This window comes from Microcebus murinus, chromosome 14 (genome assembly GCF_040939455.1).
Source record: "Microcebus murinus isolate Inina chromosome 14, M.murinus_Inina_mat1.0, whole genome shotgun sequence".
NCBI classification, from domain to species: domain Eukaryota; kingdom Metazoa; phylum Chordata; class Mammalia; order Primates; family Cheirogaleidae; genus Microcebus; species Microcebus murinus.
In genome coordinates, this window is record NC_134117.1 from 72,810,800 (window position 1) to 72,834,323 (window position 23,524).

General features: G+C 40.4%; 1 protein-coding gene across 1 annotated transcript; it reads right to left on the reverse strand.

Annotated features, from left to right (window-relative positions):
- Positions 1 to 1,053: 1,053 nt before the first annotated feature.
- On the reverse strand, positions 1,054 to 23,162 carry ZNF485 (zinc finger protein 485). Its single transcript, XM_076010250.1, is given in 12 exon segments — positions 1,054 to 10,686; positions 10,689 to 10,879; positions 10,881 to 11,130; positions 11,133 to 11,232; positions 11,234 to 11,520; positions 12,104 to 12,214; positions 15,260 to 20,006; positions 20,297 to 20,387; positions 20,828 to 20,952; positions 21,055 to 21,463; positions 22,568 to 22,645; positions 22,822 to 23,162. Coding segments are annotated over 5 exon segments (1,011 nt in total). The 5' UTR covers positions 11,495 to 11,520; positions 12,104 to 12,214; positions 15,260 to 20,006; positions 20,297 to 20,387; positions 20,828 to 20,952; positions 21,055 to 21,463; positions 22,568 to 22,645; positions 22,822 to 23,162; the 3' UTR covers positions 1,054 to 10,477.
- Positions 23,163 to 23,524: the final 362 nt, after the last annotated feature.

Here is a 23,524-nt window from a genome sequence, read left to right on the forward strand (position 1 = left end):
ATGCCCTGGAGGACAAAAAACAGCCTCTAAATGTTGTAATTGTGACCAAAAAGGTTATTTTAAAACAGATTGTAAACAACCACCGAGAACAACTAATAATTGTCACCTGACTGGTCCTGCTCCTGGACTTTGCCTTCGCTTTGGTAAAGGGTATCACTGGACTGATGGATGCCATTCTAAATTTCATGCTGACGGCCACTCCTTTATGGACCAGGGAAACGGGGGATGGGGCCCTGCCCAGGGCCCCAAGAAAAACAATACAGGAGACAATCTTGCCCAACGATTCCCAACCTGGCAGCTGCAGACTCAGAAAACAATGTGGCAATAGACAGCCCCGGCCAGCAGCCCCACGACAATTTTAAAGCTAGATTCCCCAAAATGAAAGGTTGCTGACTTACCTGCCAGGAGCAGGAGTGCAGCCTTAGATCTTCCATCCATGATAATGGTCTTCTAATGCCATCTGCTGGCATATGTAAAGTACATACAGGTGTATTCGGTCCAATTCCTCCAGCCACAGTGGGATTAATCATTGGCCGGAGTTCTCTTACTATGAAAGGAATTTCAGTGCATTCAGGTGTAATTGATTCAGACTTTTCAGAGGAGATTTCAGTCATAATGAGTTCCAATTCTGCACAACTTCTGTTACGCAAATTGGAAAGTCTAATGTTCAAAGACAAGGAGGGTTTGGGAATACTGGAACTAAAGTATATTAGCAGGCCGGGCACAGTGGCTCACGCCTATAATCCTAGCACTCTGGGATTGCTAGGGGCAGATCGCTCAAGGCCAGGAGTTCGAAACCAGCCTGAGCAAGAATGAGACCCCATCTCTACTAAAAATAGACAGAAATTAATTGGCCAACTAAAAACATATATAGAAAAAATTAGCCAGGCATGGTGGCACATGCCTGTAGTCCCAGCTACTCGGGAGGCTGAGGCAGGAGGATGATTTGAGCCCAGGAGTTTGAGGTTGCTGTGAGCTAGGCTGACGCCGCAGCACTCTAGCCCAGGCAACAAAGTGAGACTCTGTTTCAAAAAAAAATAAAAAAATAATAAAGCATATTGGCAAATTTTTATTAATGACTAGAGACCTCAACTAGAGATCAAACTAAATGACAAATCTTTTGTTGCACTTGTAGACACTGGGGCTGATGCTATAATTATTTCTAAAGGCTTTTGGCTGACTGCTTGGCTTTTACAACAGGTCCCGTGGTACTTACTGGAATTGGAACTATGACTAATAAATTTCAAAGTTAATAAATATTAAATTGTTGTGGCCCTGATAAACAGCCACTCTAAAACCTTATGTGGCTGACATAGCTATTAATCTATGGGGAAGAGATTTTTTACAACAATGGGGAGCTTACATCAGTATACATACTCTATCTGCTCCTGCTGAACAAATAATGCTTAATATGAATTATAATCCTTGTTTTGGTTTGGGTGAAGAAGGCCAAGGGGCTAAGACTTTTGTGGTACCAAAAGAGCACTGTTCGACTTGGTTTAGGCTATCCAATTTTGGATAGCGGCCACTGCTGCTGAAGGGTACCACTAAGCACTGGCTCTAAAATGGACATCATCAGAGCCTACATATATGGAGGGAGCAGTGGCTGCTAAGCCAGGAAAAATTGGGTGCTCTTCAAACATTAGTGGAACAATTACAAGCAGGACATATAGAGGATTCCACCAGTCCGTGGAACTCCCGGTATGTGTTATTAAAAAGAAATCTGGTAAATGGTGAATGTTAACTAATTTAAGAAAGATCAATTCAATTATACAACCAATGGGGGCTCTTTAGCCAGGACTCCCATCTCCAACTATGATCCCTAAAGATTGGTATATTGTAATAGTGGATTTAAGAGACTGCTTTTTTACAATTCCTTTACAAATATCTGATTGAGAAAAATTTGCCTCTACCATTCCTGATTTAAACAATCAACAACCAACTAAACTGTACCAATGGAAAGTCTTGCCTCAGGACATGCTTAATAGCCCAACCCTGTGCCAATGTTTTGTCAATCAGCCTTTGGAAATATCGTGGAATTGTTTCCCACATAGTTATATTATTCATGATATGGATATCATTTTATTTACATGTTCATCTAAACAAAAATTGGAACAACTATACCAACAGGCCAAACAAGTATTGCCTCAATTTGGTTTAATAAATTGCTGAGGATAAAATCCAACAGGATTATCCACTTATTTTTGTAGGGTCTCTCATTGATAGAAATAAAATAGTTCCTCAAAAAGTTCAAATACATATAGACAAATTACAAACTCTGAATGATTTTTAAAAATTACTAGGAGACATAAATTGGCTTAGACCTATGTTAGGTATTCCTAGTTATGCTTTAAGCAACTTGTTTGATATACTAAAGGGTGACTCTGATCTTAATAGTCCTCGTAAGCTAACTCAGGCAGCTCAAGAGAAACTGGCATGGATTCAACCTCATATTCACAAAGCTCAACTTTCTAGAGTGGATCTAGAAAAAAGAGTGGATTTAATTGTTTACCCATCGGAACATTCTCCATCTGCTATCTTAATTCAAGAAGAGGGTATAATTGAATGGATTTTTTCCCACATAAACAACAGAAATATCTTATGACATATTTGGACAAAGTTGGTCAGATTATATTTAAAGGCTGTCAAAGACTAAAACAACTAAGTGGGCAAGATCCTGAGAAAATTGTTGTTCTTCTTACTAATGCACAAATTCAAATGGCTTATCAACAAAACCTGGATTGGCAATCAGGTATATCTTATTTTTTAGGAACAATTGACAATCACTATCCGAAAAACAAATTGTTCCAATTTCTAAAATTAACTCAATGGATATTACCTAAAATAATAAATCCACACCTATACCTCATGCCCCTATCTTTCTTACTGATGGCAGCAGCAATGGTCGGGCAGCTTTTCCAGTCCTTTAACTAAAATGTGGACCACACCTTATAATTCAGCACAAAAAGTAGAACTGCATGCTGTTGCTCAGCTTTTACAATATATTACTTCAGCTTTAAATATTGTTTCAGATTCACAATATGTCTTACAAACAGTTCTAGCCTTGGAAACAGTTACCATTACAGAAACTGAGGAAGTTTCCAAACTGTTTCAGCAACTTCAGTCAATTATATGAAATCGCCAGTTTTCACCTTTTATTACTCATATCATATCTCATACTTATCTCTCAGGTCCATTGGTGGCTGGCAATGAAAAAATAGATCAATTACTTATTGGTTCTGTTCAAGAGGCAACTCAATTTTATCAATTAACTCACATTAATATGAAAGGTTTAATCAAAAATTTTCACATAACAAATAATCAAGCTAAGCATATTGTTTCTCACTGTCCCACTTGCCAAACAGTTAATCCATTTAGTCTTCCTGCAGGGGTTAGTCCCCAAGGCCTCTCACTAAATGAATTATGGCAAATGGATGTTATACATATTCCTGAATTCGGCAAGTTAGGCATTGTACACGTTACAATAGATACATATTCTGGTCTTATTATGGCCACTCCATGCCCTGGAGAAACTGTTAGACACGTACTTTCATGCTTATACTCCTGTTTTATGTACATGGGAGTCCCAGCCACCATCAAGACTGACAACAGCCCTGCCTATACTAGTCACTCTTTTGCAACCTTTTGCACTAGGTGGAATATCAAACACATTACTAGCATTCCTTATAATCCTCAAGGACAAGGTATTCTAGAACATGCTCATCAAACCTTAAAAAGTGTTATTTAAACAAAAAGAGGGAGGTATACGGTCCCACAGAGGTAGAATAAATAAAGCCTTATTTACGCTAAATTGTTTGAATATTCATAAAGAAGACAATTTAACAGCAGTAGAGAAACATTGGAGTGCGAGTTGACAACCATGCTCTTTCCCTCACCAGCCTATCTGGTGGAAAGATGATATAGAAAATAAATGGAGAGAAGGATGGGCAGAGGAGTGTGGTCAAGGTTTTGCTTGTATTTTGACAGATGACGGACAAGCAATATGGATTCCCAGGAGAAGAATCAAGCCCACAGTGGACGGCCAAGGATTTTCAAAGAATTAAACTAAAGTGCAAGAGATCCTGAACCCAGAAAACACAACAGGCACAAGCCATAACATGGGGCCAGCTGAAGAAGACCTGTGAGAAAGCAGACAAGATATTAGATCAGACATCTGTACCTAAAATGTCTGTAAACCTTTTTCTTGCTATGATCAGCATGTGAGCATGGCAGTAGGTGTATCTGGCAACCAACCTATCACTATTGGGCCTATATTCCTAACCCACCTTTAAATAAAACTGTCAACTGGGCTGACACCCCTTTCTTAGTATTTGTTAATGATTCCAATTGGCTACCAGAACCTTATGACTATTGTCATCCAATAAAACCCAACGAGGAAGGGACTAAAATTAATAAATACGAAGTTGGAACAGAGGGCCCTCCCATATGTATTGGTAAATGTATTCATTGTTTAAAACCTGCTACCCACGCCAGGCATGGTGGCTCATGCCTGTAATCCTAGCATACTGAGAGGCTGAGGCAGGATGATCGTTTGAGCTCAGGAGTTTGAGACCAGCCTGAGCAAGAATGAGACCCTGTCTCTACTATAAATAGAAACAAATTAGCTGGACAATTAAAAATATATAGAAAAAATTAGCTGGGCATGGTGGCACATGCCTGTAGTCCCAGCTACTCAGGAGGCTGAGGCAGGAGGATTCCTTGAGCCCAGGAGTGTGAAGTTGCTGTGAGGTAGGCTGACACCACAGCACTCTAGCCCGGGCAACAGAGTGAGACTCTGTCTCAAAAAAACCCAAAAAACAAAAAAAGCCCCACTACCCAAACCTGGCTGGTCACCAGAAAATCAACCAATGGTAAAACTAAGGCCTCATTGTTCCTTCTGACCATCTCTTCTGTTTCTTCTTTTGAACATTCTAAGATTGCACCCACAGATGTACCCATTTGTAAAAAGGTAGTAATTACTCTAAAAACTGGGCACAATGGGAAAATTGTAGAACCCACATGGGACACATTCTTACTAGATTACCATCTTACAGTTATGTACTAGACTGGAGTCCCTATGGGCATCCTGCCTCCTCTTGCAATCTTAGGAAATTTCATTGGAATAAAACTGCCACCTCAATATCTGTAAAAGACACTGGCTTGCAAAGTAATATTAGGTAGCTCAATAATGATATGAGCCCTCCAGCCCCTCACATTTTCAATGGCCCTATATATGATCAATTGTGGAAACTGTTGGTTGCTTTGCATCCTCTACAGGCTTGGATTAGCACACACACATTAAATACAAACAATAGTCAGGAGTGGACTTTTAATGTTAACTCTACTATATATCCAAGCTTGTGTTATACTGTCTTACTTATTCATGATTGGCCCTGCCGAGTATAATGAACCTTCCTTTCTTGTGACTTGTAACAACTGTTCTTATTATACCTGTATTGACAATTCCATAAAGTTTAATCCTTATAGAGAAACACTTTATATTCTCAAAGCCAGAACAAACTGTGGTTACCTGTTAAAATGAATAGAGTCTGGCAAGAAACCCCAGCAATGTTCCTTTTAGACAAGGTACTTAACCACATTTTTAAATGTACTAAAAGATTTAATGTACTAAAAGATGTAAATAAATGTACTAAAAGATGCCGTTGGTCTCCTAATGGCAGCTATTTGGGGAATCATTGCTGCGACCACCTCTGCAGCTACAGCAGGAGTGGCTTTACATCAAACTGTGAAAACTACTGAATTTGTTCAAAATTGGCATCATGAATCAAATCAATTATGGTCTACCCCAAATCAAATTGACAACAAATTGGTTACGCAAGTGGCTGACTTACAACAAGTAGTCACCTTACTGGGAAAACAGGTTGTAAGCCTACAAAAGCAAATTAGACTCCATTGTGTTTGGAATATCACTCAATTTTGTGTTGTACCTCATATAGATAATCAGACTCTGTTTCCTTGGGAAAACATTAAGAAACATCTACTAAATCAAGGGAATCTGACTGAAGAGATTGGAAATTTACAACAAGAAATATTAAGTACTTTCAGGCACAAACTTAATTTACTCTGAGGCTGACATTATTAATGGCATTTTATCTGGATTGGAGTCAGCTAATCCACTTTCTCATCTTAAGATCTATGGGAGTTCTACAATAGTAATTTTTGGAATTAATCATTTCCTTGCACTTATAGTCTAGAGAAAGCTCCGAAAAAGACAAGACTCTGGAGACCAATGCATCACAGTGATGGCTATCCAACTTCATCAACTTACTTCTAAAAAGAAAGGGGGAGATGTTGGGAAATAGGCCTAAAAGACGAGCAGTTTCAGGAGTTTTGCAGGGTTTTTCCTTGAAGGAATCTGTGTGTGTGTGTTGGGTCACAGACCAGAAGCTGTTTAGCAACAAAGGGAAGCACTGTCAGAGGATGTCTGCACAGCAACATTTCTTCAAAGCTGCAAGCTATCGCCTAGAGCTTATTGCAAGGCAGAGCTCAGTTTAGGCCCAAAGCTGAGAAGCTGATTGAAATGCCTGCCTAGCAGACAACGGGCAGCTGGAACTACCATGTTTCCCTGAAAATAAGACAGGGTCATATATTTATTTTTCCTCAAGAAGACACCTTAGGGCTTATTTTCAGGGGGTGTGTTATTTTTTTAAGTACAGTATAACCATCTACCTTTATTCAAATATAATTAAGTCGTCTTCTTCTGGAACATCATCATAACTCTCCAAACCCAGAAATTCATCCTGAATTTCTTGCCAATCTCTCATGTCGAGCAATAGAGCTCTCATGGGGCAGATGAGAAGGTCTGTTCATCTTTACCACTCTGCAACGAAATGCATGGGTTGTGCAGATATGCTGCATAGCCACGCCCATCACTAGGTCTTATTTTTGGGGTAGGGCTTATATTGCACAAATGTTTAGAAATTCTGCTAGGGCTTATTTTATGGGTAGGTCTTATTTTCTGGGAAACATGGTATCTTAAACTTCAAGGTTATTCCTGTTTCACCCCTGACCATGTCTCTGTATTTAGAGAAATAGATTAGATCAGTATACAGACTCCATGTTCCTGCTTTATACATTTTTATCTTTAATTTGTATGCTCAGCTAGGTCTATTCTTAACGTACGGCTTAACATGTTTATCATAGAAAAATTTTGTAAACATCTATTCTTGTAGACAGAAGTAGGTTAAGGGTCCCTTGAAACTTTTGGGGAGCCTTGAAACCTCAACAAATGCACTGTTCACATATTCTTTAACCAAGGACAACTGCTTGCTGTAACTATAAATAATGGTGTGGGATTTCACTCAGGGCCTACCAGCTCATGGGAACCTGAGCTGGTAGGAGGACCTACCAGCTGAGGACCCCTGTCTCCCCTATCACTTTAAACTGTGCTGTCTCTGTCTCTATTATTTCCAAATCTCTTGCAATGATCCTGCCTGGGACCTGTTTTGCTGGGAGAGTAGCTAACTCCTGGCAACACTACGTCTTCAAAATCTGATGCATATTTTACTCTTACAACACATCTCAATTTAGACTGGCCTCATTTCAAATGCTCAATTGCCATTTACAGCCATGTATTGCAGCAGCCTCAGATGATTCCACTGCCCAACTGTCAATTCCAGCCTTGAAACTTGAAATTTTACCAGCTGAAACCCCAGAACTAATGAAGTCACAAAACTGTTCATGCTGTGCCCATTTTCCCTTTTGGAATTCTTGATTCACAAAATCTATGAGCATAACACACTGGCAACTAAATTTGGAATGGGTTTATTTTTGCCTCAGTGGTAACTAGGCTACTGGCCTATGAGAGCTCTATTATTTATTTTAACATTTCTCTACTCAGGTTTTTTTCCTGACTCTCCAAGACTTTATTATAACCAATGCTGTAATGAGCCAATACAATATCTGTAAGCTAATCTAATTATTTTCTTGCATTTTCTTTTTTTTTTTTTTTTTTATCCCAGAAGCTGAAGGTTAGTATATTTTCTTGCATTTTCTAGGTCAACAGGAACATTGATTAGGTAATTTACATTCATATTGCCAAACTGTTATCCAAAGCAGCTTAACCAGTTCTCACTAACAATAAACATATGTGTTCACAACTGTGCTTCTCTTGACTTTTCTAGTTTCTTGGGTTGAATGCTCAGGTCCCTTATTTTCTATCTTATAACATTCTTCTCTAAGTTTGCTTTAGTTTCTTTTCTATTTTAAAGTGTATCAGTGATACACTTTTATCATAAAAGATTCGGGTAATCTGTAAGCTATATGAAGGGGGTACTACACTATTATTCTATGCTTTGGATGTCTTTGAACTCCATGAAGTAGAGAGCTTACCCTGCCAGTTCATACAAGTCTAACTCATCAAACATTAGTTGACTAAACAACTGCATTTTAATTAATCAAATGTTAAGTGACTGCACAGTAATCCAAAGAATGCATGTATCTTAAATTAACCATTGCCCTCACTACAGACATGACTCCAACTATTACTTTATAGACCACCTTTACTTTTTATTAGATTTTTAAGAATGTTAGGTCAAATGGTCAAAGCTGGTAGGGTCTAGTCATTTATATTTCTTCTTTTGACAACTTTTCATTCATATTCAAGACTATTTCTCCACTGGGATTTTTATATTAATATGATTCTTATGTATTTTTATGTATTCTCTAGATGTTCTAAGTGTTGTTCATTAAATATGATGATAGTAATATTTCCTCCAAGTATGGCCCTTTGTATTTTAATATTGTGAAACATCTGGTCATACGAAAGTTCTTAGTTTTTACGTAGCATTTTTTATGGCTTCTGAATTTTCTCATTTAGGAAGAAAACTGTAATATAGAAGATACATGAATGTATGCTTGATTAATATTTCAGATAACAAAGCCAAAGTCAAAATTTTTTTCTCACTTTGTTGCCCAGCCTTGAGTGAGTGCCGTGCCATCAACCTAGCTCACAGCAACCTCAATCTCCTGGGCTCAAGCAATCCTTCTACCTCATCCTCCCGAGTAGCTGGGACTACAGGCATGCGCCACACCATGCCCGGCTAATTTTTATATATATACATTAGTTGGCCAATTAATTTCTATTTTTAGTGGAGACGGGGTCTCGCTCTTGCTCAGGCTGGTTTCAAACTCCTGACCTCAGCAATCCGCCCGCCTCGGCCTCCCAGAGTGCTAGGATTACAGGCGTGAGCCATCGCGCCTGGCCCAAAGTCAAATTTTTACTTCATCATACCAATACTCCTTTGGTTAAGGAGTATTCCTTAACCAAAATGCTTGGGACAAGAGTGGTTTGAATTTCAGATTTTTTTCAGATTTTGGAGTCTCTGAATATACATGATGAGACATCCTGCAGATAGAAACCAAGTTTTGACTGCATTTTGACTGAGACTCATCACATGAGGTCAGTTGTAGAGTTTTCCACTTGTGGTGTCTTACCAGTGTTCAAACATTTTTAGATTTTGGAGCACTTCAGATTTCAGATTTTTGGATTAGGGATGCTCAACTGGTATCACAACCTTCTCAAAGATGACTGCTGTTAAATTTTTGTACTTATTTTTCCAGGGATTTTTGTTGTTGTTTTTGTTTTCTGAGACAGAGTCTCACTCTCTTGCCCAGGCTAGAGTGCCGTGGCATCAGCCTAGCTCACAGCAACCTCAAACTCCTAGGCTCAAGTGATCCTTCTACCTCAGCCTCCTGAGTAGCTGGGACTACAGGCATGCACCACCATGCCCGGCTAATTTTTTCTGTATATTTTTAGTTGGCCAATTGAATTCTTTCTATCTTTTAGTAGAGACAAGGTGTCATTCTTGCTCAGGCTGGTTTCCAACTCCGGACCTTGAGTGATCCACCCACCTTGGCCTCCTACAGTGCTACGATTACAGGCGTGAGCCACCATGCCCGGCCTCCAGGTATTTTTTAATGCATATAATATATATGTATAAGCAAAAATAGCATCATTTTTAAAAACATAAGACAGTAATATATAATTTTCTGCAACTTGCTTTTTAAACAAAGTATCATGGGGGCATTTCTACTAGTTTTGTTTTTCCTTATTTTTAGAGATAGAGTCTCCCTATGTTGCCCATATTGGAGTGCAGTGGCTATTCACAGACACAATCCTGGCATACTAAAGCCTCAAACTCCTGGCCTCCTGGATCCTCCTGCCTCAGCCTCCTTAGTAGCTGGAACTTCAGGAGCATGCCACCACACCCAGCTTTGTACACTATTTAGAGCTCTAACTCATTCCTTTCAAGTAGCACACAATATTCTATAATGACTATTTCCACATCAATAGATAGTTTCTTCAAATATTTCACTAGTACAAACCTCACAATGAATATCATCACAAGTGATAAGTTCTATCAGATAGAGATACACAGAATATTTTTGTTAAATGTGTACTTTATTGAATGTTTCATCTATGATGGTCAGAAGGAATAAACTAGTTCTTCATGATTTACAACACTAAATATATTTGATGGCTTTCTTTGTTATGAATCTTCTTATGCTGTTTAAGTGCTAAACTTTAGGGGAAAGCTTCCCCACATTCATTACGTTTATAAGGTTTTTCTCCAGTATGGAGTCTCTGATGTTCAACAAGGCCTGAGCTGTGCCAGAAGGCTTTCCCACACTTCGTACAGTGATAGGGTTTTTCTCCAGTATGAATTTTCCACAGTCATTGCACTGAAAGGGTTTGTTTCTACCATGAGTTTTCTGATGTTCAGTAAAGGATGAGCGATACCTGAAAGATTTACCAAATTTACCACAGTCGTAGGGTCTCTCCTCTGTAGGCATTCTTTGATGACTTATAAAAGTTAAACTCTTTCTACAGGCTTTTCAACATTCATTACCTCGATAGTTTCTCACCAGTATGGATTTTCTGATGTTCCAATACAGTTGACTTATCCATGAAAGCTTTCCCACATTCATTACATTTTAAAGGCTTCTTTCCACTATGTATTCTTTCAGGACAAGTAAGGTCTGTATTCTGGAATAAAGCTTTCCCACAGTTGTTACATTTGGGTTTATGACCAGTATGAATTCTCTGATGACTTAAAAGGATACAGTTCTTCCTGAAAGCTTTTCCACATTCACTGCATTTATGAGGTTCTCTCTGGAAAGAATCCTCTGATGATTAATAACTGTCAAGTGCTTCTTGAGAAATTTCCCACATTCAGTACATCTATAACGTTATTTACCTACATAAATTTTAATGATGATTTAAAATGGATGAACTGTTCATAAAAGCTATCCCAAATTCTTTACATTTATGTTGTTTCTTAACACTATGATTTCTCTGGTGGCTTACAAAAGAGGAATTATATTTGAAGACTTTCCCACATTCTTCAAATTTATAGAGCTTCTTTTCTGTGGAGTTTCTGCCCTCCCACTGCAGGTCTCTTTCCATCATGACATTTTTTGTTCCTTCTCCCAGAACAGATCCTTCAGAAGTATTTTGCTTTAGGGCTGACATCTTTGTTTCAAAACAGTACTTCTGGACTGAAAGAAAATTTTAAAAATTCAAATGTTCTCTATGTTGAAATGCTGAAAATGAGAGTTGCACAAAGACCTGGATAATGTTCTAGTCTACATAACTAAGGGTTATGTAGAATTATTTGTGTGTCACACTTGTGATTCTTGCTGAGAACAGATGGCAAGACTAAAGATATAAGACATATGTAGTATTCCAAAGAAATGAAAGGAACTTGTACTGTAAACATTATATTTAAGGAATGTAATGAGCACCTAAGAAGTTGGTAAGTTAAGAAGGTAACACAGGAATCGACCAAAAATGAAAAAACAAAAATGACAATGTGAGAATAAACACAAATTTAGGGAAAAACACCTAGTATCCCAAAGCAAACCATGGTTCCTACTGGAGCAGATTCCTGCAGGTGGTATATCTGAGAACATTTATGATGTCCCCAAGAACTTAAGAATAACATTTCTTGGTGAGAATTTAACAAGGAACCAACATTTAATGGCTCAGAGGAAAAAACAGAAAAAAAAATTTAAGAAATCAAAATAGTTCTCAGGCCAACAACCTAATTTAAATGTTTAACATATCTAATAAAGAACATACCAATCTTGGCCGGGTGCAGTGGCTCATGCCTGTAACTCTAGCACTCTGGGAGGCCGAAGCGTGCAGATTGCTCAAGATCAGGAGTTCGAAACCAGCCTGACCCTATCTCTCCTATAAATAGAAAGAAATTAATTGGCCAACTAATATATATAGAAAAAATTAGCTAGGCATGGTGGCACATGCCTGTAGTCCCAGCTACTCAAGAGGCTGAGACAGCAAGATTGCTTGAGCCCAGGAGTCTGAGGTTGCTGTGAGCTAAGCTGATGCCACAGCACTCTAGCCAGGACAACAAGAGTGAGACTCTGTCTCCAAAAAAAAGAACAAAAAAAGAACATACCAATCAAAAGGCAAAAGGTGAATATGCATTTTCTCTAGCTGTTTACAAAGTACAGACACCAGATTCAAGAGAAACTAAGAAAAATCATTCTGACAAGAATATTCTCAAAATCTAATGGAGTCAAACTTGAGGTAAAATTAACAATCACTGACCAATTTGTTTACTGAATGCATTTTTTGTTATAAAAATAAATTATATCTACTATATCTATGGGTATATACACATATGTATATATATATATACACTTAAATTTTTATATCTTTATTATTTATTTCTTGAGAAAAATTCAATACATCAAATACTAGAGCTGAGATTTATTTTTTCAAGGAAATGCAAGTTAAATGTGAAACTAAGAAATAGCCCAAATTCTTCAAAGGCCTTTGATGGGATATTTATTTAATGTATAAGGATTAGAGATAATTTCCCCAGATCAGCAGCAGTATCAAGATACTGATTATATGCCAGGCACTGTGGCTCACGTCTGTAATCCTAGCACTCTGGGAAGCCATGGCAGGAGAATCACTTAAGCTCAGGAGTTGAGACCAGCCTGAGAAAGAGCAAGATCCTGTTGCTATTTTTTTAAGTTGTTTTTTGAGACAAGATACTGATTATAAAGCTAGGTAGAGGCAAATTAGTCAAATGAAGAGAAAGGCATACATATGGGACACTTATTCTGTGATAAAGGTGGCCTTGCAAAGCAATGAGGAAAAGGAGACACTGCATTAGCACATTTTGGGAGGGAAAAAGTAAACAAACCCTTCCTCATACCATGCACAAAAATCCATTCTAAGAGGATGATAGATCTAAATGTAAAAAGCAAGCAGCAAAGCTTCTAGAAATTAACACAGGAGAATATTTTCATGAGCTTGGCAAACAAAAACAGGAAGAACATAAAATAATAATAAATAATACATAATTTAAAATAAGTATTTTTAATAAGGCAAGACACAATAAGAAAAACATAGATAAATTGGAAGGACTTCTATTCATCAAAAGATCATTAACAGTGAAAATCCAAACCACACAGAAACAGATGACACTATACATGTAATCAACAATAGGCTCTTTGAGAGCTTGTTTGGAGGTTCTAACAGGGGAGCAGAGCTATCCATATATCCTTGAAGGAAGAACAGTCCTCCTCTAATAGTGAAGGTCATCCTCTTCAACTGAGTGCACAGCTTCAAGAGGGATGCACATCGAGCAGTGAGGGATGAAGAGGACAGCCACCTAGCCAACTGGATCAGCCAAATCAACCCTGGCAATCAATGGGATGACAGATGTCACAGCCAGCTCATCCTCACATCTAGCAATAGGCTCTCTGAATAGTTATTCAATAAAAGATGATATATAATGGCCAATGAATATCTTCAATCTCATTAGATATCAAGGATATGGATATTAAAACCACAATGAGATATACTCTACCAGAATGACTAACTTCAAAAAAATGACATTATCAAGTCTTAGCAAGAATATGAAACAAGGCCTGGCGCGGTGGCTCATGCCTGTAATCCTAGCACTCTGGGAGGCCGAGGCGGGTGGATTGCTCGAGGTCAGGAGTTCGAAACCAGCCTGAGCAAGAGCAAGACCCCGCCTCTACTATAAATAGAAAGAAATTAATTGGCCAACTAATGTTGGGGGCTGATTCTGGTGTTATGCCTTATACTAATCATTCACTACAGCCTGTAATGCACGTGTGCTGCCTGATGCAGCGGTAGTAAGCATTTTCTTCAGACACGGTTGCTGCTTTGTGACTTGTTAAGAGGCCTGAGTTGTTGCACATAAGCAAATGCTCCCAACTCCCACACGGAGGGCCCCGTGGTGGGAGTCTGGAGGCCGTGAGAACAAGAATAAGAAGAACTCTCCCAAGAACTGGCCCCCAATTGATGGTTGGTAGTCAATGACGGGTAAGACTCCCCATGGAGGGGGGCGACCTAAAACAGGCACAATCATGGGAGCCAGGGAGGAGCCACTGCCTGGGATTGAGACCAAGAAGCACTTCAAATGGCTGCATTGTCTTATGTTGCCTATCTCGGCCTTGGCTTTTGACCTCTGTCTGGCAACTGAATTTTAGTAACCGTTTTGAGGTCTGAGACCATGGGAAATTGTTCCCTTTTGAAACACCTTCAGAATTGGCTGATATCACTGCTATGCTCAGATGCTCACGTACAAGAACTAACCTTGGGTCTAGGGGGTATAAAAATAAAGCGACCGGTGCATTGGTGACTCGAATCATTGTCATGTCCATGTGTGTCTGTGTCGTTATTTTATGTTCTGTGTCTCCCCCATCCTGTAATCGGGCCACGACAACTAAAAATACATACAAAAAATTAGCCGGGCATGTGGCGCATGCCTGTAGTCCCAGCTACTCGGGAGGCTGAGGCAGTAGGATCGCTTGGGCCCAGGAATTTCAGGTTGCTGTGAGCTAGGCTGATTGCCACAGCACTCACTCTAGCCTGGGCAACAAAGCAAGACTGTATCTCAGGAAAAAAAAGAATATGAAACAATGAGTATTCTCATACACTAATGACAGAAATATAAATTAGTACAAAACTCTGGAAAATTATTTGGCATCATGTACTAATGCTGAATATATGCACACCCTATAAACAGAAATTCCATTCCTACGTATATGCCCAACAGAAATGTACCCACATGCAAACTAAATGTGTAAGAATGTTAATAGCATTTTTATAGCCAAAAGCTGAAAAATCTTTGAATATAAGAGAGAAACCATGCTACAGTCACATAGTACGATACTCCATGGCAGTGATTCCTGGAGCATGCTCCCCAGACCAGCAGCAGCAGCATCAACACACCTGACGTGATGAATAATGATCTCGGAGGGTAGGACCCAGTGACTGCACTTCAACATGCATCTGACGCAGACCAGAGTTTTAAAAACCACTGAACCACAGCAAAAAAATGAACAGAAATGGATTAATTCCACAAAATGTTATGTATAAGCCAGACAAAATAATATATACACTCTATGATTCCATTTAACTTCATATAAAGTTTGAAAACAGGTAAAAATAAACTAGTGTCAGTTCAGGGGAAGGGGAATGGATAATGATTGGAGGAATCAACATGCGATTTACCGGGGTATTGCCAATGTTCTATTTTTTGACCTAGTGTTGGTTACCAACTTTTGTAGGCTTTAACAAAGAAAAGGCTAGCTTATAAGTCTCTTAACATTTCAATCACTGAAATCAAAACACAAATTGCAAAATATCTAAAAAATGATAACGAAATCACTATATGTTATAACTTATTAAATACAATAAAAACATTGTACAGACAAAACTTCAAGACTTTAAATATTTGTATTACATAAATAACAAAGAAGAAAATTCAATGAATTAAGTAAATAACTAAAAATGTTAAGAAAAAGTAAATAAACCTAAGGAAAGCAAAAGGGAAAAGGAATTAAAGATTCAAAAGACAGATCCAGGACAAGATGGACGACTACAGTCAAGGCTTGCTGGACCACCCCATTAGAGGAGTTGAGGTTTGGACTGAAGGAAACAGAGAGTGATAGCTGATCAGGAGTGGTCCACAGGGTCTGACACCAGTGGAATCCAGGACATCGCCAGCAGGAACTAAACAGCTGAGAGAGGATAGAAAGGAGAAATGAGCACAGGGGAGTTCCAGAGGCCAGGGAAAGGGTAAAGGATTTTTCCCCCTTCCTCAACCCAGGTGTCAGGCCTGCAATGGGACACAGGGCTCTCATCCCATGGGGGAGTGCCACGAGGAACCAGAGATCCCCCCCACACTGAGTGACTAAACCTGCCTTGGGCAACGGGAGAGTGTACAACCTAGCCTGCACTGAGTGACTGGGCTTGCCTCGGGCAGTGGGAAGTGAACTCCCCACCATGCCTGCCTCGGACAGAGTGGCCACTGCTGCTGCTTGGAGAGGAGGGTGGTCTCCGTGCTGCAGCCTCAGAGAGGAGAGCAGACCAGTACTCCCTCCACCCCAGCTTGAGAGGACAGGAAGCCCATGGCCCCTTTCCCCCCACCACACCAGCTGCTGGAATTCTCTGTTGAGCAACTCCCTTTCAGTGCCAGGGCATGTCACCACCCCTAGCTCAGCCTGCAGGGCAACCTCAGTTGGTGACCTTCACGTCCACAGGCTTTTGGCACATCACCCTGCTGACAGTGGAGAGGCTTTTGGGAAAAGTCCTTGTCTCAGGGTCAGGCAGAGAGTCAGAGCCTGGGCCCATCAGAAGGGTGCGGAGGAGCACAAGAGAGCAGGGGTCCAAAATTGCGCCCCCCACCACTACCACCCCTGGAAAACCACCATATTGGATTTTACTGAATCTAGGAAGCTCAATTTGCCTAAATACTGGTTCCGATGGCAACAGAATGTATCTGGTACCTCAGACTGGATCAGAGTAGTTGCCCCCACCACCACTCACTTTAGTAGGGAGTTAAGCTTGATCCAAGAGGTCCTTAGGATGCCACTATTCCCCAGGTGGAAGTGTCCCCCTAACAGAGTTTTCTTGGGATAGAGAACAGACTCTCTGGTTGAATAGGGCCACTTCAGCCCCTCCCATGCAGTTTACCCAGAGGTGGGGAACTGGTCCTTTAATCCCTGTATACCCCTTACCAGCATTTGTGGAGCTGGAGGACAGGCTCACACAACCTAACCCCACCCAGGCTAATTCCCTCACCCGCTTCTGCTGTGGTGGTGAATAAAGAATTCAGCTGGAAGTACCAGGGCCCCACCCACCACCAGGGGCATCAAAGGGCTTCTCCTGAGGTGCTAGAGCAGGTCACAGGATCTAAAAACACCAGTGCAACTTGTATCCTCCAGCAAACACCATCTACTGACAGGGAGTTCAATTTGCATGTCCTTTACAGAATTTACTGACCCAGTCATAGACTGTGTGGTTGATTCTCAGCCATTAAGCACCACCTACTGACTCAGAAATTACACTAGGTGTGTCATTACCTAAACAAAAGAAAATCCAAAAGTAAGAAGTAGAATCTACTCCAGATGAGAAGGAACCAGTGAAATAACTCTAAAAGTATGAAGAATAAGAGTGAAATATCACCCCAAAAGGGGAACACCAGCTCACTAGAAATGGATACCAAACGAAAGAAGAATATTAAAATGACAGATGAAGAATTTCCAACATGGATTGTAAGAAAGATTCATGAAATACAAGATGAAATAGAAACCCAACACAAAGAAACCATAAAAACAATGCAGGAGATGAAGGAAAAATTCACTAAAGAAATTGAATTATTAAAGAAAAATCAAACAACTTCTGGAAATGAAAAATTCATTCAGGGAATTACAAAACATAGTGGAAAGTCTAGAGAACAAATTAGATTAGGCAGAAGAAAGAATCTCAGAGCTTGAAAACAATACCTTTCAATACCTTTCGATTAAAAAAGTCAGTTACAAAGCTAGAGCAGAGAAATAAGAGTGAGCAAAGCCTATAAAAAATGTGGGATTATGTAAAGAGGTCTAACATAAGAATCACAGGCATCCCTGAGGGTGAAGAAGAAAATACACAAAGGTTGGATAATTTATTCAAGGTAAGAATTGAGGAAAATTCCCAAGGCCTTTCTATAAATCTAGACATCCAGATACAAGAAGTTCATAGGACTCCTGAGAGAGTCCTCACAAAGAGAAATACACCACAAACACATAGTCATCAGACTGCCCAAAATAAACATGAAAGAGGCACCTACGAGCTGTAAGGCAAAAGCATCAGGTAACTTACAAAATTATTTTTTCTAAATCTGCAAAAAATGATGTTGGTATTTTAGTAGGCATTCCATTGAATCTGCAGATCACTTTTGATAGTACATTAAAGACACAAAAAGACAAGCATATCCATCATTATCTTTAATATTTTAAAAAGTCAATATAAAACAAGTTTTTTAAAAATCTATGATATGTGTCATATAATTTCATTAATGCATACAGAACCACATTAATAATAAGAAAGACCAATAATCTAACAGTTAAATGGGTAAAGGACTGGAAGAGCCAGTTCTCAGAAAAAGAAATACAAGGATTCCTGAAAATGTTAAAACATGTTCAACCACACTCCTGATAAGGGAAATGCAAATTTAAGTTACAATAAAATAATTATTTTCACCTGTGAGATTGGCAAAGACTGATAAGACATTTATTTCTTTCAGCAGGATTTTAAGGGAAAAAAAGTATAAGACACTGTTGATAAGTTATGATCAAGCTGGCACTCATACTCTGTCAGGAGTATAGATGTGTATAATCTCTATGAATAGAGGAAATAGCCACCAAACTTGAAAATATACTTACCCTTTAACCTAGTAATTCTTCTTCTAAGAATTTATTTTACAGATTTACTTGTACACTATAAATTTACTTGTATACAGAACTGATGTGTAGGAAGATAATCATTGCAACACTGTTCATAGTTATTATGCCAGTAAAGAGAACTGATTATATAAATTATAGGACATCCATAAAATGGAACACTATACAGGCATTAAGAAGGAAAACAGCAGCTCTAAATCATATAACTATGTGAAATGATTTCCATGACATAAGTGCCAAAGTAAGATGCAGAATAGTGTGCTACCATGTGCTTTAAAAAAAACAATGTATATTCTCACAAAGTATACATCATGTCTGGAAATCTCCACAAGAAATGTACAAAAGGATGTCTCTGGGGAGGAGAACTAGGTGATTAGGAAGGCATGTGAAGGAGACTGCATATCATTTGAACCATCTAAATTTTGTACCATAAGCATTTCTTAAGACAAATAGCAGGGAATACACAGACACACGCACATGTCCACACACAAAGACAAGAAAAAATCATAGGACATTGAATAGCTGTGAAGGTTTTACAGAAAGACTTATTAGTACTCTCAATTGGTAAAAGAAATACCAGAGGAAACACTGCTTATTTTTATTACATCAAACTTTTAAACATCCTATTGCAAATAACAATCAAAATTAAAACAAAGAACAAAGAATAAGGAAGACTGAGTTACTACACAGTTTCTATATAAAGAACCTACACAAGAATTTGGGTGGGGAATGTTAAACATAGGGAGAATAAAAGGAATTACCATACTTCAAAAGCATCCTTCCCCACCCCTGGCAAAAACCTAGATTAAGCAAGATTATGTATGACCAGTATTTTACATGAAATACAGTTACAAAAGATCCCCTGAGGATGATATAGAGTAAATGACAGAGTTTTAGAAGAAGGGACACTGGCAGGATAAATATTTTAGATGAGAGAAGCATTAATGTTTAAAGTTTTACAAATGAACTCTGACACAGAAAAAGTGACATACAGAAAACAGATGCAAAGTATACACAGATAAAAAATGAGAGCCAAAAGCTAAGGATAGCTGAGAAGAAAAATAAGATCCATGAGAAAAGGGAAGAAAATGCTTCCTCATCAGTTTGCCAAAGATAGCAACTGCCTGGGACTTAGGAACCTCTGCTTATGTATGGAATCTGCCACTGTCGCTAGAAAGTGGAATACAGTCAACCAGCAAGCTTGCCAGCAGGGAGGAAACAAGAGAAGCAAAGGACAGCCTGATGAACACCTGAAAACAGAGAGAGAAAGTCACAGTAAAATTCTGAGGATTGGAAGGTGCTGGGGAGAAACCACAGGCCTGAGGCCCTCAGGAAGAAAGCAGCTCTCCACGGGAGTGCAAAGACTGAGGAGGAAATGGCAAGGCACTTGACATGAGGATAGCATTAAAAAAAGAGAAAACAGCATTTGACGGCCAGCCCTTCTGCAAATAGGGGTGCCAAGATGAGCTTTCCTCCCAGGAGCCCCTCCTCACTGTCCAGCGTGCTGAGCTGCCACTAGAATGGTTCCAACTCCACTCACCTGCACAAGGCCCCACTGGGACCTCTCAGGCCTCCATCCAGGGCTCTGCCTCTTGTTCCAACTGAGCAATTAGTTTTGGAACACAGAAGCCCTGTTCATAGAGAGAAAAGAAACATGACTATGGTTACGAACTCAAGGGATCATCCCAGACCTCAGTGTCAACTTGAGGGTCTACAAGGAGCATGGATAGGTCAGGGAGGCCTAGAGGTTAGTATCAAGGATGCCCAACTCGTGCAGTAATACAGATAGAGGGAAAGTCAATTAGAATACTGGGCCCTCCTTGAGGATGAGAAGCTCCTCTTTTTGGAGGCAGATGAATCCTGACATGGAAACATTAGAGAACGGGGCTAGCCCACATAACAAAGCTGCCCATCTTAAACCTTGTGTGGCTCGGATCTTCCTGAGGGCCTATGAGCCAATGCTTTAAAAAGAAATAATTCAAGATTTTTCAATAACCCAAACCATTTACCTTGAGAAAACACAAAGTTGCCTACTAGAGCAATTCTGAGTCAAGGAGAAAGACATGCTTACCCACAGACACCAGATTCCTAGTTTTCCAGCCTCACATCCCTGTGCAGGGCCCGCTGAGCAGCATCCAGGTGCCTCCACTCAAGCTGGGTCAAGGCCACAGCCACATCCCCAAATGTCAGTGGTTCCTGCAAAACCAAACCCAATTCTGCTCATCCAGGAACCATCATTTGTACCATCCCCCCGATGAAGGGAGCCAGGATAGCTCCACAGAAGAAGGAAAGCAAGACCTTTAAGGCCAACTTCTCACAGTTCTGATGGTCACAGGAATGAAGACAAAAGCCAAGAAGCTGGAAAACCAGAGAATGAGGGGAGATTGTAACCCCTCACTGGACCACACTGCCCTCCTTGGACTCTTCCAACATGGAGTTTGCTCATCCCGCACTGCATCAGTCTTTGCTCATGTCACCTCATCAGAAAGGTCTTCTCTGTCCTCCTTCTCTTCTCTCACCACCCTATCACGTGACCCACTTCGTATTTCTTCACAGGATTTCTCACCACTTGGCAGGATTGTATTCCTCTTTAATGTGAGCTCCAGGAGGGCTTGACAGCTTGGGTCATTGCTGCCTCCTGGCCTAAAACACTGCCTGACATTTAGAAGTATCCAGGATTTGTTCCATCAACACATGAATAGAAACTCTGAAAAAACACGGAAAGTGATATTGATTTATTCTAGAATTTAGGAAGAGTATGGTCTGACTCTGGGGCAGAATACTAAAAAAGAAAAACAATTTAATTGCTTTTCATAACAGTAACAACTTAGTATATACCAGGCACAATGCTAAACCCTAATATATATATTATCTCTCTGAATTTCCACCACAACTGTATACAAGTATTATTGCATCTAATGTGTTAAGGATTCTAAGGTTCAGAGAGTTGGAAGAAATTGCTCGAAGTCCCAGGGTTGGTTAAAGGTACAGTATAAGAGGCAGCTGTAAAAAGTGGTAATAAAACTGTCACAAATTTGAAGAAATGGCTATAAAATATTAAAATAAAAAAATGAGTAAGCCTAAAAAATACATATACAAAGATGTTTCAGATGAAATAATTTGATTTGTTAGAGTGGTAGAAATGATGATGATCTTTAATTTTTAAGTGTTCTTTGTTACTCTTGTATAATAAATGTACAAATATTTATCATTTCCTTTCTAAATGCTGATCACTTCCTGTCAACTTCTCAAAAACTTCAAAACCCAGTTTTCTCCACGATAAAGGCAAACTCCAGCCTGACATTCTGAATCATTAATGTTTCCAACTTTCTCGGGCCAGTCTGTTCATGGTTGGGTCATACTGACTTCACTCAGGCTGCAGCACCTTCCCTTAGTTTCCCCATCCTCTGAAATTATGCAAATTTCGTTTATTCTTCAGAAGGAAGTAAAATGCCCCACCCCACCCCACCCAAAGGTCAAGAGAATATTGCCATCCCTGCCATGTGTATCATTCACCGACTCTTTAGTCTATGTCGGTATATGTTAAATGTATTCAGTTTGCATCGTCTACAAGTTTGCAAAGTATTTTTCAGTTTCTAGCAGAAAACGTAAGTGGCACAATCTCTTTGGTGCGTGACTATGTAATGGGTAGAAAAGAATGAACTGAAGGGATGACAGTAGAGAGAGAGGTGGATTGGTAAGGCAGCTTGGTCCATACACAGGGTAGAGCATCTTCTGGGCAAGAGACATAAACCCCACCTCTCTTTGAAACGCTTGTTGATACCTTAGAAAATGGAAAAATCAGACTTGCCTAGATCTGGGCTCTTCTGGCCATCTGCATCCTGAACTGTTCTCCCAGGCAAGGGCAGAGAATTCTGCATAAACCAATCTGGGAAAGAAGAAAGGAAACGTGAGGTCGTCACTCCATGCAAACTACAACTAGCCCTATGGACGAGTCCACCCACCACCGCCCTACTCCCTACAAAGGGCGGCAGACAGGTGAAGGCGGGTACGGGCAGGAAGAAAGGGCCTGGAACGCGAACCCCGGCCCTCCAGGCCTAGCACCTCTGCCAACACGGGCGGACCATCTGGCTGGCGGCTCCGTCTCCCCGCCTGGGCACAAGGCGCATGCTCTCTGGGACGCGCCGGACCCAGGCGGCCGTTCCGCAGGCGCAGCCACCTCGGGTGGGCCCAGCCGCCGCTGCCCTCCGCTCCCAACCGCGCTCTCTCCTCCGCCTGCCGCTGGGGAAGGAAGGCAGCAGCCGCCAGGGCCGAGGCCCTAGGGTCCCAGCCCGCCGGCGGCCGCTCCCGCACCGGGCCGGGCGGCGGAGCTGCGCAACCGCACACCACAGAGGTGTCGACCGGCCAACCAGGCCAGCGACGCTCGCCCACGCATGCGGGGGGCCGGAAGCGGAAGTGGCCGCGGAGGCCTCTGGGAAGTGTGGTCTGGAGCCCTGGGGCCTGCGTATTGGGCGCTCTGGCACCGCCTGGGTCCCCGCGCCGGAGGTTCTGTGCTGGTCGTCCAGGTTGTGGTCCTAGCGTCGGGATTTTTAAAAGCTCCCAAGTGATTATAATGTGCTGCCAAGATTGGCACCCGCCCCATTCTGATGAAGATATGAGAGGCATATTTTGTTACTTCGGATAGCTGTTTATGATTGCTTATTTGTTTCCAAATAATCCTATTTTGATTTCAAACGAAGAAAAAGCACATCAGAAAAGTACGGCACCCAGAACATAAAAATGTTATTTCTTCACCATTTGCTGACAG